The sequence below is a fragment of the Colossoma macropomum genome, unplaced genomic scaffold, assembly GCF_904425465.1.
Source record: "Colossoma macropomum unplaced genomic scaffold, Colossoma_macropomum, whole genome shotgun sequence".
Lineage (NCBI taxonomy): Eukaryota > Metazoa > Chordata > Actinopteri > Characiformes > Serrasalmidae > Colossoma > Colossoma macropomum.
In genome coordinates, this window is record NW_023494793.1 from 33,611,741 (window position 1) to 33,628,215 (window position 16,475).

Below are 16,475 nucleotides of genomic sequence, written 5' to 3' on the forward strand. Positions count from 1 at the left end.
CAAGAGAGGAACAGAAGGAGAGAGGGAGAGAGAGAGAGTCCGCAGGGGATTTCAATGCAGTAAAGGGGGGGGTGGGGGTGTTCCAGAATGAGAGAGAGTCCCCCCTATTCCAGTGTTGTGGAGGGGCACTGGCTCCTCCCCCGCCTCCCTTCACCCACTCAAAGGCTGGCGCATGCTGCAGGCATGCTGTCACTCCCCTGTTTCCTTGGCAACCACCGAATCAGGTTGTACAAACCACCCTGAATTAGAATGCTACTGCGAGTGGTAGTAGGCTTGCTGGCTTTTGAGCAGTAGATGAGTACGAGAGCAGGAGGTGAGTATGAGAGCACAGAAGCAACAAGGCTGACAGCAACACTCTCAGAGTCAGTCTCACCAGTGACAGTGAGGTCATGCGGGAGGACGTGAGGGTGAACATTTCCTTGACTGCAAACACACATAGCAGGACGCTGGCAAAGAGCTGACCGTACAAATTAGTCGGCCAAAAGAGACGGCCTGACTCGCTGAGTTTGTGGTGGATGGCATTTGATTTGAGCCGCAACCGATAAGAACAGAATTACTGTTCTTACTGGCTGGTTTGGTGCACAGGCAGGCATCCAGCGCTGTGTGTATTCCTAGTCTTCTAGCATTCACACACATGACATGAAACATGCCAGGTTGAGTAATCTATGCTCTTTATACAATGTACGTAATTAAAAGTGTGATGCCAGCCCCCTGATAAAAAAAAACCAAAAAAAAAAAACCTTCCCACCCTTTTCTGTGCTCTTTGTATTAATGTGATATCTCTTACCATCTCCATTATCTGTACCTGAGTTCTGATCAGGGCAGAGCAAGCGTGCACCTACAGAAGAGGTGGTTATGTAGAGTCGAGCACTTTCACTTTTCATTGCTCATGCTGAGAAGTGTTTGGTGCAGTAAGAGCACTCAACATCAAGGTTGCGAAGATCATGTTTTTCCCGCAAAATTGGGCTAGTTTGAAAATGCTGTTGCAGGTGAAAATTGTACAGGTTCTGGGCAGCCTTTAAGCAATCCTTCAGCTGGAGATTTTTGACAGACCTGGCAACCCTGGCTGCTGCAGGTAACGGTAAAATACAGCAAGGTCTGAGGACTCTTTACAAAGAAAAAGAGGTATGATAAGCAGAGTTGAAAAATATTAATAAATGTTAATAAAACTGAACATCGGCCCTCATAATCTTTAAACAAAAGGTAAAAATAATATAAAAAGGCAGCTCTGCCAACTGCATCTCCAAAATGAGAATTGCTAAGCTAATTAATTATCGCCAGAAGTGTTGCTAATGCTACAGTGATATGTGTTAACATCATGCCTGACATTTGAAATATTGATTGGTAATAGCTGTGGAGAGTTTTGTTAGAGGGAATAAGATGCTTATTAAACATCAAGAAGCCCCAATAAAGCTTCCATATAGTGAGCAGTACTGAGTAGCTCATGTCTTACAGTTTTTTTGAGGATAAAGGATGGTTAGGTTAGACAGCTGTTTTACCAGAAACTACAAAGAATTGATGACTGTAGAGCTAATCAAAGCCACCGTCCCCTCGAAATTATTTTACATCTCGTCCACTGCAAATGAGTTAGCAAATGGGGAAAGTCACTAACTAATATGACTATAAGAATTGAAACTCTAATTACAGAAAGTATTACATTACTGAAATGCATCACAATGTACCCCCAGTATTGTGCAACACACATGTCAATACCATGTCAGTGTCACTGCAGTGCTGAGAATGATCTACCACCCAAACAATACCTGCTCAGTAATGGTCCTCTGCCAATCCTGACAAAGGATGAATAATAGGAAAGACAAGCTAACAAACAATGCCGGAAAACAGATGGACTTGTGTGGACTTGTAGAAATACAAAGTGCACCTATATGGTAAGTAAATGGACAATGAGTGTAGATACAAGATGGGTGTACAGAATAAAGTGACCAGTGATATATATATAAGGCATCAGTTTGAAGAGTTAAGGGTGAAAAGGATAAATACATTGAATTGTTTGGTCATTGACATGACTTGGAGGACCACTGCTGACACTGGCAGTTAGGTCTTTTTGTGCTGTGAGCCTCAGAGGGGGAAGATCAGAGATATGCAGATGCCAGCACATATAGAATCTCTCTGGTTGTGTTTAGCAAGGGCTGAACAAAGGCATTATTCTCACTTGTGTCTGATTGGACAGCCAGTGGCAGTGACAGACTGGCTGAAAAAACATGGCTGGGCCAAGAGCGTGAGAATTAGCATTCAGTTCCAGGACCAGAGGGAGAACGAGCTTCACCAGGCAATGTAAAGAAAACCAGGCACTTAACGGTATCTATGAAAGTTGGAATTTACTTGATGATGTGATATGAGAAACATTATACACTGACCACTGACTGGCCACCTAATTAAGTTTACCTCCTTGTATCTACACTCATTGTCCATTTTATCAGGACCACATACCAGTTCTACAATTACAGACTGTAGTCCATCTGTTTCTCTGCATACTTTGTTAGCCTTTTACCGTGTTCTTGAGTGCTCAGGACCCTCACAGGACCAACACAGAGCAAACATTATTTGGTTGGTGCAGTGACACTGATGTGGTGGTGTGTTAGTGTCTGTTGCACTGGTACGAGTGGATCAGACACAGCAGTGCTGCTAGATTTTTTAAACACTGTGTCCACTCACTGTCCACCCTATTAGACACTACTACCTTGTTGGTCCACCTTGTAGATGTAAAGTAAGAGACAATAGCTCATTTCCTGCTGCACAGTTTGTGTTACTCACCCTCTAGTTCTTCATCAGAGGTCACAGGATGATGCCTACAGGACCCTGCTGGCTGGATATTTTTGGTTGCTGGACTCTTCTCAGTCCAGCAGTGACACTGAGGTGTTTAAAAACTCCAGCAGTACTGCTGTGTCTGATCCACTCATATCAGTGCAACACACACTAACACACCACCACCACTGCAGTGCTGTGAATGTTCAACCACCCAAATAATACCTGCTCTTGTCCTGTGGGGATCCTGAGCACTGAAGAACAGGGTAAAAGGGGGCTAACAAAGTATGCAGAGAAACAGATGGACTACAGTCTGTAATTGTAGAACTACAAAGTGTTCCTATATGGTGAACTGACCTGACAAAATGGACAAAAAGTGTAGATACAAGCAGGTTTACTTAATGAAGTGGCAGGTTGGGGTATGTCTGCGAGCAAATGCTGTTAAAAGTGGGTAAAATCGCAGAAAATATCGTAAATGAAAACGTGCAGGAAAATGAAAAAAAAAAAATCTTTAAACGGCAAAGTTCTGAGACACAGACACTTCTGACCCAACAGTTTACTCACTGAGAAACAAATATGTGTGCAGTTATAAATATGCAGTGCTGCTGAAGCTGTGGCTCCCTCTTGTGGAAGATGTAAAGGGAAAGGAGTGGAATAAGAGAGATCGATTTGTACATTTGTAGTGTAACAGGTCTTAATGTGCAGTCTATGCAAAGACCATCATCTCTTTACCTCTCATTTTCATCACAGACTCTTTAGCTTCAACCATGCCTCCAAGATTCTAAGCTTGAGGGTGAAACATTTCATACATGATACATTACAGTGAAATAAAGAGCCAAACCCACAGATTGCTACGACGGTAGTTCATTTTTGGCAGGAACAGTAACAGCTAATAGAGGTCCCTGAGCACATAGTGTTGCTGCAGCAGAATAATTTGTAAAGGCACATTCACTCACTCAGAAACTTGAGACCTAATCTGATAAATCTACATAACCAATGGCTTTAATAAACCTGCTCAGAGCTCTACTTTCAGGCCATTCAAAGTTATGGGGTTAATCAGGGTTGCATCTAGTTACAGCAGGGTCTATTGTATTTGACTTCAACTGAGATGCAAACTCATAAAAATGATAATGTGCCAGCAATCTTTTTCAATACTTCAATCCTTGAGGCATAAAAATGAATTATTTTTAAAAATTCTTTGCATGGTTGTTAATAATAGTGTGTTGTTAATAATGAGTGTGCACTAGTCATATTAATGTAGTGTTCTATTATGAATGAGTACACAGTGTACTGCATTAAGTTATAGGCCTATTCTCCAAAACACAATGCGTGGACAGAAAGTGTCTAATCAAAAATACTAGGGATGCATCAATACCAATACTGGTATCGGGTAGTGCTGATACTGTGCTGATTTTCTCATACTTATAAAAATTCACCAATACCAACAATACAATACCCACTGATACCAGCTGTGACATAAGCCGAGTGTACACTGCCGCGCTAATGAACAAACGACTTAAGCTGGCAGTGAAGGAGGATCTGCTCACACAGAGAAGTGTTACTGACTCTGTGGAGGTTGGACACAAAGTTGCTGGTCCTTTTAAACATTCTGCCCTGGCTTATTCCCTCCAGACTTACACTGTGTGATTTTCTCAAGTTTTTAAACACACGACCACATCTGCTTGCCCAATACGGGTGGAGACATGTAGGCTAGAAAAACAGGGCAAAAAGTCGACATTTCCTACCAAAGTCCATATATGCCAACTTTACTCTGTTTGATTGAACAGTATAGCATAGTATAAACGTTAATACAGTGATTTTTTTTGTAAAATAGGCTGTAGAGAGACCATATTGTCCTACGCTGTACATCCACGCCTAGCTTTTTGCACAGTGTTAGCAACACTGCTCAGTTTCTCTATGCTCAGTACTCAGTGCGTAGTGTTATTTTGAATGAAACAGCCTTATTTTAAATTGTTCATGGACAGAGTTGTGTTTAGAGGCTGTGTTTCACGCAGTATGGACGGAGCGTTTTCGTATAGCATTAGTATATATAAATGCTTTGTCCACACATGATGGTCTACTCAAAAATACAGTGTGAGTCACCAAAGAACAAGACTTCTAAAATCACACAGTATATGTCTGGCTTTAGAGGACATGTAACTACAGCTCAACCAGCCAAACAAAAGTCGTAAAACTCCACAACCGAGCTCTTCAGATGTGCCTCGGATGTGATTCCTGCTGTCACTGTGCAACATAGACTGTTGTTGAAAGAGACAGATCAGGGTTCAAAACTATGAAACATACTTTACTTACAGCTGTACAGAAGCACTTTACTGATAAGGAACTGCAGGGCTACCCGATCCAAGGCAACTAATGTAACATAGCTAGCTAATTTGCATCATTTAAAATCAGCAAGCTTTCCATGATGTAATTGTTAAGGTACACTGCACTCATTTACACTTGAACCTGAACAATTGAACCTAAGAAGGTTACTTAGTATGGTATTGGACTCAGCATCAGTGAGTACTAAAAATGTGTACTGGTACGTGGTTTGAAAAAATGGTGTCAATGCATTCCCATCAAATACATATACAATGCTAAGCAAAAGTCGAAGACCACCCTTCATTTACTTAATTTTGAGTCCAATCAGCCATTATGTACGTTATTCCTTTTTCAGGAGATACTTTTGAGGATAGTAGATATAAGATAATGCAAGAGGAAAGTCAGAAGAAAATAAGTGAAATAACAGCAGGCAAGAAATAAACCATAAAGAAGAAAATTTGCAAAACAAAGGAAAAAGCTGCTGGTGTTCTCAAAATAATGAACTGGTCACCCCAGAGTCCAGACCTCAACATCACTGAATGTGTTTGGGACTACTTGGATTGTGATAATCAAAAAATGCAATCAATTTCTAAGACTGAACTTAAGAAATGTGGAAAAATATCTATGCAGAGTTCTTTGAAATGGAAGAACAGGAAGAAAGGAATCTGCTATCGAGGCAAAGAGTAGACACAATTAAAACTGGGGGGTGGTGAATACTTAGTTGTTGAGGTATCTGTGTAATTTTCTATTAAAGAAATGTTTTCTGCTTTTTTTCCTGATGCTGAAAAAAAAACTTGCGCTTAAAGGCCATTTTGGTTGGGAATTAAATGAATGAAGGATGGTGTTTGACTTTTGTACAGCACTGTATTTCTACTGAAAAAGAACTCAGAAGACACTAGATATTGTTTCTTGCTTCTACAATAAGCACCATTTGAAATGCAGTTTGAAAGACTGCAGAAGCTCTATAGAGCCGGTCACCTGCCCAGCATTTAAGAGAGCAAACAAAAGCCCCAGAAAGTCCTGGATCTTGGCTGACCTAAAAGGGCAATGTTCTGTGCTGAGCTGTAACACAGCTTGCTGAGATCTATGTTCTGCTCCCTCCATTTTTCCACTTCTCAAAGCTACAGCCCCTTCCTACACTCTCATCCAAAACGAGGAAGGTAGCAAAGAACCATCTGCCATCATAATTAGCCTCTTTGGCTCTTCCTTCCTCTATGTGGGACTCGGCAGCTAATCTTGTCAACAGCTCAGCAGCCATGATGTGGTGCGAGAGGCGGGGCTGGGGCAGAGAGACCTTAACAAGATTGGCTGTGAGGAAGAGAGGGATACCATGGTTAGTTTGCTATATTCCCCTGTGAAGCATTTAGGGATTTGAGTCTCTTGCAAGCTGTCACAAGCAATAAGACTATCTGCTTACAGAAAGTGACGTCGCTTTAAATCTCACTGTCAGTGCTCTCCTGACTTCAAGCTACTGCCCACAGAAAAAAGGGATAGGTGACTCCAAACTCAAGGGAGAAAGCTCCTTGACAGCTATGGGTGTCGTAATTGATATATATCAAGGGAAAAGCTGTAACCTGAGATAATTTGCTATTCTATTCCCAGCATGTGGTCAATGTGTGCTATTCTGTTTTTAGGCATTGGCAGACAATCACTTGAGAGACTCTCCAATCAAAGCTTTAATGTCAGGACACCATTTTTCCATCAGAACATGAAGTACTTAATCTGTAGTAGAACTATATAATTAATAACACAATAATGACACAATTTAGGCCAATTTTGTTTTCTCAAATATCCTTGACTGCATAACATATCAGACATTCTAATATCACTGCATGTTGTAGCTGACTATGATTGTGTGAAAGTCTGCAGCACCACAAAATTTGCTCAACAGTTTGCTCTCAAAACTGATATCATTACATGAAGCCTTGTCTTGTTACAAATAATGCAACCTGGCTTAAATTGAATGGATCAAGAAACTACACAACACCAGGGCCAAGAAATACATTTACACCCTAAACAGTAGCATCTGATTGTGTGCCATACAAGAAGCTGGTGGCTAAAAGTATCTCAGCATATCTAAAGCTGTATAAATAAATATATATTACATTTTAAATGAATGTAGCCTGATTACCACCCTAAAACAAGCTTTCAGTTAGTGCTACAATCTGATGTCACCCTTCATCACCAGTGAAGGGTGAAAAACACCTGATGTCCCTACCTAGTTCAACATAGGAGGCCCTTACTAAAAAGAAAGGAAAAAAAGAAGAGGAAAAAATCCCTACAGTGGGACTGCAACTTATAATACTGTGCAAAAGTCAGAGACTTCCCTTTTTTAATTAATTTTCTGTCAAAACAGCCGCTAAGTACAAGTTATTCATTTTTCCAGGTGATGTTTCTGACAAAATTAGATATAAGATACATGCATAAGGAAGGCAAAAGTCAAATTAAGTGAAAAGCCATTGTTTTCTGGACACCAGGTGTTAAAGTCATTGAATATGTTTGGGACTACAAGCAGAAAACACAACCAACTTCTAAGACTGAAACTTGGAGGTGTGGAAATTATCCCTAGAGATTTCTTTAAAACTGAAAGCAAGTCTCCTGTAAAGAATGAAAGCTGTAAAGAAGGCAATGAGTGGTGACAATAAATACTGAACATTTTATTTTATATTGTGTGTAACTTCTGTATTCTGCTTTTTTCCCCCTTCCTAATGCTGAAAATGAATAACCTTTAACCGTTTCACTGGACATTAATTAAATGGTGGCCACTGAGTTCTGCATGGAACTGAAATAAAGCATTTCCTTGCTTTCTTACTCACTTTCGCCAAAACAGTAGGAACATTTTCCATACAGAAATGGGAACAGGTGCACAGAGTACCTGAATAATCAGAATTACCATTGCTGGTCTAAGCACTGCATCAGTCAGTGAGCGAAACACTAATGCGGTAGCTGTAATGCTAGAAAACGAGACCCACTAACCTATCCATTTGCCCTCCATGTATAAGGTTACATAACCCATGAGCCTAATTCCTTGCAGGGTGTGTGTGTGTGTATATATTTAAAGGGGGCAGCGGTACACACATCATATACACATACAAAAAATACCTTTCATGCCTTCACCTTGACGCCTTTCTGAATCTGAGCTAAGCCAAATAATTTAGTCAGAGTGATCACGTTTTTAATAATACAATACAAATTATGGCACTAGCACAAATCTACAGTTGCAAGTTGGCCTTTATGAGAGAAGAGTGATAGCATTTCCCATATTTATTGCTTCCGTGTAAAACAGAAAGTAATAGGCATGAGTGATATGGCAAGTATACATCACAAAACTTCAAATTTCAAGATATTTTCATATTTAATTTTTGAAGTTTGATAAGTTGGAACAGACAAAAAAGATCCACATTCCAAAAATATCAAAAACAATGACTTTTATTTAAAGTTTCACATACTGCACTGTATTAAATCAAATTAAAAAGGCCTAATTAGGCTTTCTTTGCAATGCAACATGTTAGTCAGGGTTCCTTAAGCACTGACAATATCTAAGATATACTCAGAAAAGAATATTGTGATGTAATATGATATAATATAACATGTTACCTATAAATATCCTCTTACTGCCCACCCCAAAGGCATAATCTCCTTTAGTTCACATGAGAGGGTTAGGATAAGGACATCCTGAACATGACCTCTTTACCACCACATTGGTCAACCCAGTATTCAAGACCAATGCCTCCATCTTCCAACCTTATACCTGCAGAAAACACACTATCACACACAACTTGCGCAGAACATTGTGGTTCTGCACTTGCATTAACCTCCATGAGACTTAGAATTACAGGGTTCTGTCTTGACGAAAGTGTAGATCTGACATAATTGGATTCAGAGATCCATGCATATGCTTGTTGAAAGACGACCATCTCCATAGTTATCTTTGGCCTATAAAAGCTAACAACAACCATCTAACATGTCGGGTGCAAGGTCTCCCACAATATCAGTGATACAGGACATGCTGGTTTTCCTTATTTTAAAACCTTCACTTATGCCCTGGTTAGCCAAGCTAATTGGATTGGCTGGTTCACACAGGAAGATCAGTAAAACCCTCCCCAATCCTGAACTAAGGCATTAGGCTTGACAGGGAGGAATTAGAGAGGATAGACCTGCAGTTCGCTTTTGGCGTTTCAGCACTCTCCATCTGATTGTTCGCCTTGAGGAGAGTCGGGGCACATCAGCCTCACCTAAAGCAAGTTTACGGACACTCTGCAGAACCCTCCCTAGACCAGGTGATCAGGAGCACCGTATTCATTTCCATTTTGCCGCCCGCAAAAGCGCAGGGGAAGCCGGCAAAATTTCTAACCTTCAGGAGTTTGACAGGGAAGGGGAAGAGGAAGAAACATGGGTAGCGGAGCAAGTGCTGAGGATAAAGAAATGGCCAAGAGGTCCAAAGAGCTGGAAAAGCAGCTCCAGGAAGATGCAGATAAGGAAGCAAAGACAGTCAAGCTCCTGCTGCTGGGTAAGCGCTCCAGTCATTAGCAAGACTCTTGTCACTTTGATGTCCATTAGGACTGTGATTAGAGATTCTCTCGTGAAGTCGGAGCTGCAAGAGATCAGAAACAGTCTGAACTTCAGTAGCCGACAGATCTTCTAAAGATCTGCATACCATCTGAACACTTGCAGAAAGGAAAATTAGGCTTTGCAGTCTTTTACACATCTGCTTGATGTTATCTTCTCAGTGAAACATCCTCATCAGCGTGAGCAATGCTTAGATAGATGAACAAAGAACAAAGAGTTTTTGGCTGTTTGGCTTGTGTTCTCTAAACTGATTTTATGAAATGCTAATGGAGGAGAAGTTCTGTAACAATTTGGTCTAGTCTGATTAAGTAAGTTGTACTGAGTTCACTGATACAACACAAATTGAATGGAGATATTTCACTTTAACAAGTATCCATTTTGCACGCACAAAGCCACTAATCTTAGTCCTGGACCTTGTATAATTTTCACTGGACATCCCCCAGGAACAAGCATACTTTACTCTTGGCTTAATCAGTATCTTGAAGCTTCAGCTAAAGATGCACTAGTGGCACAGACTGGGGCTTAAACAATTCGTAAGCAGTGCAATCTGCTTTCAGTAAGGATTTAAAACAACCAGATGTCACCTAATTTTCACATATTATTACTCACATTTGGCATTTTGAGAGAGGATCTGTTACTAGCACGGTTATCTCATGAGTATAACAATGCATAACATTAATTACCATAATGATTCTGTTCCTCCAGCACATGGTGCTACAGATATTGCTGTGAGGAAAAAAAATCACTACAATTAAAAGAGGGCAGGCAGAGGTTTTACTTGCCTGGAATATTTCATAATTCTACCAGAGGATTAGAAGCTTTCAGGGTTTTACAGGAGATAAATATTGTGTAACCAAAGAGGTGCATAGTGGCTCATAAAAAAAAGCTCTTATGGCTCACTATGCATCAACACAATAGTTAAGGTAATTATAGTTGAGCTAATTACCCAAACATATTTTTACACTAAATTATTAAAAAAATGTTTATATCAATTAATATACACTGATTGTATTCACGTAAATGGCAGTGTACTACTTAAGTTTACCAGTGTTCATTATTCATTACTGATTCATTCAACTTAATGTTGTGATTTGTGGATTCACATATGCTTGATAGTTCGACTGAATTGAGGGTCCTGTGCTGTAGTTTTTTTCATTCGTCTTTACAAACACTCCACACTGATGTCTGCTTAAAAGATCGCAACCTGAAGGCCCATGACATTTTGTCAGTGAGAACAGAATCCGATTACTCTGATGATTTAAGCCAAGATCCTCTTAAGCTTCTGTTCAGCCGGTCTCACAGAAGTCCAGTGTTAAACATGGGACCAGTGACCGTTATTACTCCTGTTGTTCATAATTATAACTCGGCCAGTTTATCAACTTATTGGTCAGTTTGCCAACTACAAATGTCTGAAAATACAAAAAGGATGATGCATGTAGAAAGCTGGCCTGAAAAAAGGTGCCTAAAGGGTTCTTTGTGCGATGGCATAGAAGAATCACTTTGGGTTCCCTGAAAAATCTTTCAATAGGTGGTTCATTAGAGAGCCATATTTGTAAAGGAGATGTGGGAGGGGGAATAACCTTTTTAAAGTTAAAGGTTCTAGAAAGAACATTTATATTATGCATATAAAAAGGTTCACAAATCTCTTTTTCAAACATGGTTCTTCAGGAAACTGAAAGTGGTTGTTCTTTGGCAGAATCCCTTCTGGCACCCTTTTATTATTTAGATATTGGTCTACATTAAAATGGCAAAACATTAATTAATGGTCAGTACATAGACTCTTATAAAAGGAAGAGCGTATGCTGGGAAGATAGCCATAAGGTCAGGCTTTACCTGTTTTTCCCTATACGTCCTCTTGCCCTTATAATCCCCTTTGAGCTCCATTTCACTGGCACTGTGCAAATGTGTATAGCGTACCTTATAACTGTGAAAGCCCTTATTGTATAAAAAGTTAAAAAATCTTACAAAGTCTTACAAAAAAGAGGGGGATGGTGCTTGGAATAAATTGGAGAAAAAACATTGTCCAGTAGTTGTACACGTCAATATATGTTCACTAATTAGAAGATGAAATTAAGCCTTGCAGACTAAACACACAACAAAGCTCACATGGGATTTGTGTGGCTGTCTTTGGTTTCAAACTAAGTCTTTCCAATATATGTCGACTTCATAGCACCAATTTCTTTCTCTACTAAGAATCTGTAAAGAGCAGCAGTAACTGGTCTTTGAGTGTGAAAGTCAGGTAGTATGAAGCCGTTCCCCAGCTAATCTGGACAATGAACTAAGCCGATGAGCAATCAGAATGGCACCAGCGATGACGCAGGTCCACTTAGCATATCACCAAGGCTGCCGTTCACTCAAGAAGTCATTTTAGAATGACTGATGCCCGGGAGACGCTGCAGTCCCGCCCCTGACCTGGCCTGACAGCGACACCCAAAAGAATCAGAAAGTCAGTGATCTCTTGAGATGCTTTCAGTACCACAAATCCAATTAGGTCATTTAATAAGCAGGTTACGAGTCTTCCTCCTGACCTAAACATCACTGGCAATCCAAAGGTGCTTCCTTTAAAGGCTTACCGACCAATTAATGCTGACCTTAAAATGGTCATTGTTGTGAACTGAATGTTCATGACGATGGAAGTAAAAGACTGTACATTTAGGTGTACAATCATTTACGCAAAACAGTTCAGACTACATATTAAGAGGTCAGAGGTCAGCCATGACTTGGAAAAAAGAAGATTATTCTGACCTTACACTGTGGTTTGATTCTTCTTCATTATCTGATTTTCTGTACGCAGGTGCTGGTGAGTCAGGGAAGAGCACCATTGTAAAGCAGATGAAGTGAGTACATTTACTGAAGTAGTGCTGAAACGAAAAGATAATAGTATAGACTTGTAAAATAAAATACACTTCTTATATACTTTTATAGGTACATTTATAAGCAAATTCTATTTATTGTATAGTACAGTCCATGCTTTCACATTCTGTTCTGATTTACTATTATTATATCAAAAAACATAACAAAAGCTGAAGCTTTGTAATATTTATCTGCCGCCACCAGACGGCAGTAAATAAGTTTACGCTATGTGATGTGATAAGAAGAATTATTCACACAAGGGAAGTGACAAATATATATATATATAATCAATAATTAGCTTAGAAACATACAGTATACAGATTGTTAAAAAAAAAAAAAGTTACCTGCATTTTTAAAAATGCATTATTTACAGATTTGTCTTCAAACCTTGCTGTGTTGTGGTAATAGAAATGTGGTCACAAAAATTGAAAGATGTTATAAATTAAATCATTCAGGTTTATTTTTTAACTTTTCAACCAGACATCACTGTTTTCATTTCCGAAAAAAGAAAACATTACATTTTAGTCATTTAAATTTTTCCAAGTTGGGTCCCAGTATTTGTCATGTTCACAAGAGTAACCCGTTCATCCATTTTTCTTGTTAATGACTTTTTTGGAGATACAAGGTTTTGTTCCAAGAACACCTTTACACTCTTGTTTGCTCTTCTACAGAATTCTGCATCAAGGTGGTTATACGAAAGAAGAACAAATAGCGTTTAAAGCTATCATCTATGGTAACATCCTGCAGTCAGCTCTGGCCCTCATTAGAGGCATGGAGATGCTGGGCATCAACTACGGATTACCATCAGCACAGGTTTGCATCTCCAGACATTTACAAGCAAACAGCACAATATCACAGCAAGCACAGGGCGCAAAATAGTGCAACACTGACAAAGAGATAAACACATATTGCTAGCACGGCCATAGAATAACATAAAAAATAACAACCTTGCATGCAATGGTTTCATGTCTCCCCCTTTCCCTTTCATTGTGTAGGAAGATGGTCAGAAGCTGCAGAACCTGGCGGACTCCACCGAGGACGGCGCCATGCCCCCTGAACTGGCAGACGTTATCAAGAGGCTGTGGAAGGACTCAGGGGTGCAGGCTGCCTTTGAAAGAGCATCTGAGTACCAGCTTAATGACTCTGCTGGCTAGTGAGTCCAATATGATATTGACTTATACATCCCATTTTTATTCTGTCCTCATTTCAGTCCATTGCTCATACAATTGAAACTTGCCAAATGACCTGTAAAGGGGAAAAATTATTTCTGTGTTTAAAATAACTAGTCTCCTACATCTTAAACAAACACAATCCTACTGGATCGTAGAGCTTTACTCAATATACTACAATGGTTCCCAACCCAGACCTCATGGCCCAGACATACATAATCGCGTCAACCCAACTAACAACATAGAGGAATGAGGAAAAATGAGGGGGGCCCTGAGGACCAGGTTGGGGAACCACTACATTAACATCAGATAATGATGCTTATGCATTTGTCTGCCTCATTGCATATTGCTGGCTAATTGCTAGTCACTTCTAAAGATATCTAAACTGGACATATGAAGCCTGTCATCCTGACCACTGCAGAAAAGAAGCAGCTCATGGACCAATATAATCCTTGAAATAGTGACATCAGTTTAAAGGTTATGTCAGTTAACCCAGATGTATATTTTACAGCTACCTGAGCGACATGGACAGAATCTGCAAACCTGACTACCTCCCCACGGAGCAGGACGTGCTAAGGTCTCGAGTCAAGACCACTGGTATCATTGAGGAGCAGTTCGGCTGCAAAGAGCTGCACTTCAGGTGGGCCACATAAGAATAACTATTGAGGGCACAGATTTCTTGGTGTGACAGCATTTAAAGGGATGTTTCCTAAAAGAATAAAAATGGTAGCGTTGCAAGTATCAAATCAACGCATGAAGGTTTACCACAGTGGTTCCGAAACTTGGTCTTCGAGTAGCCCCTGCCAACACATTTTAGTGTTTCCTTGCTCAGACACAAGCACATTCTTTTAAGAGGGGTTTGTTAATTACCCCATATGTCAGATCTGGTGTGTTAGAGCAAGGAAAGTACCTAAATGTTAAGAAAAGGGGAGTATTCCAACCAGGACTGGGAACCACTGGTTTAACTGGTTCCCATCTCCTTCCAGAAGCAATATTATACTGACCATGCTCTCTTTTCAGGATGTTCGATGTGGGTGGTCAGAGGTCTGAGAGAAAGAAATGGATTCACTGTTTTGAGGGTGTGACCTGCATTATCTTCTGTGGAGCTCTGAGCGCTTATGACATGGTGTTGGTAGAAGACGACGAAGTGGTGAGTACCTTCACTTGCCCCAGAAATTGAGTCCGAGTTCGAGGTTGTAATGAACCGTTTAAAAAAAGCCCGTGCCTCAAATACTGCACACTCTGAACCAAAGAAAGAATAGCTCGGGACCAGCCCAAAGTGGCCTCTTTCTGAGAGATGATTAAGCAGGGCCTGTACAGTCCCTCAACGTAGTTCAAGTAGTTATCACTGTCGCTTCTGTGAAAAATCAATGTTCTCGCGCAGAGGACAATCTATGCCGTTGAAAATGGCTTGAGTCAGAGCCAAAGCCACCTGAACCTGTTTTGACATGTTGTGTCTTTGAGGGTGAAAGGAGGGATTCGCCAACTCATTTCTGTTTCGTCATTCAATTTGCAGAACCGCATGCACGAGAGCCTCCACCTATTCAACAGTATCTGCAACCACAGGTTCTTCGCAACAACCTCCATTGTGCTTTTTCTCAACAAGAAAGATCTCTTTGAGGAAAAGATTAAGAAAGTCCACCTCAGCATCTGCTTCCCTGAATATGATGGCAAGTACAGACTTCTCTTTCTACAACGTTCAGCAGGACTTGGATCCCTGTCTTGTTGAGTTTTATCTGCTTTTTTGTTTTTGAACCATGTGCATTTTAGCTAGCAGGGAATTTCCATCATTGCTGACACTTTTAAAGGAACTTAATATTAGTCAAGTATAAGGACAGTTCCGCAGGGGCAGAAGTATTAGGGTCAAACACATGATCTTTTGAGTCACAGCCAGTAGTTTTTGAAATGACCGTGTCTTCCCACACAGGTCCAAACACGTATGAAGACGCCAGCAACTACATCAAGACCCAGTTTCAGGACCTAAACATGAAGAAAGGCGTAAAAGAAATCTATGCGCACATGACCTGTGCCACCGACACAAAGAATGTTGAAATCGTGTTCAATGCTGTGACAGACATTATCATCAAAGAGAACCTTAAGGACTGCGGTCTGTTCTAAAGGATACCCACTTTTTAAGGCAAGTGGATATAATTAAGAATAAAACTAGCTTCTTGAACAGTTCTGCTTATTTGAAGCAAGAATCTCAATAAACGTACAACAAATGTACAAAAATTTAAATAAATGCACTAAAATTAACTTCTCTCCCATTTCCGACCTATTCTTCTAGAATCCCCCCCACCCTTCCACCCTTGACCTGAATGACTGGTATCGCTCTGGTGATTCTGCCAAGGCGATGACAGAGGACTCACAGATGGCATGACAGTGACCTGTACATTAAGGGGCTCACGGAGGTCAGATGTCCCTCCCAGCTAAATGATATTCTCAGTCTTCCTCCTTCCATTCACCATCATACTGAACCAGCAAGTCATCCTCAATCCAAACAGTCAAGGATCTATCCGGTGTAGAGCTAAATAAATCATCTGTATATGTTTGAACTGCTTTTAAAGTCATTAGGAGGGGCATTTGAAAAGAAAAAGAAGAAAATGACGTTTTGAAGCTGAAGCTGCTGGTACAGACTCCAAGTAGATGCTTTCCTCTGTAATAGTGTCAAACCTGCCAGATATTTTCATTTGTGTGTCAAGGACATAAAATGCTAATTTAACCCCAGTCTAACTGCAGCCATATGGTTGTGAGACATCATTGCATGACAACACTACTTGGACTAGCAATACAGCT

General features: G+C 40.3%; 1 protein-coding gene across 1 annotated transcript; it reads left to right on the forward strand.

Moving 5' to 3' along the window:
* Positions 1 to 9,480: 9,480 nt before the first annotated feature.
* Positions 9,481 to 16,073, forward strand: gnat2 (guanine nucleotide binding protein (G protein), alpha transducing activity polypeptide 2). Its single transcript, XM_036579756.1, has 9 exons — positions 9,481 to 9,598; positions 12,452 to 12,494; positions 13,182 to 13,323; positions 13,506 to 13,663; positions 14,191 to 14,319; positions 14,700 to 14,829; positions 15,196 to 15,349; positions 15,607 to 15,816; positions 15,967 to 16,073. Exons 1-8 carry the CDS (start codon positions 9,481 to 9,483, stop codon positions 15,795 to 15,797), a joined length of 1,065 nt encoding a protein of 354 aa, XP_036435649.1. The 3' UTR covers positions 15,798 to 15,816; positions 15,967 to 16,073.
* Positions 16,074 to 16,475: the final 402 nt, after the last annotated feature.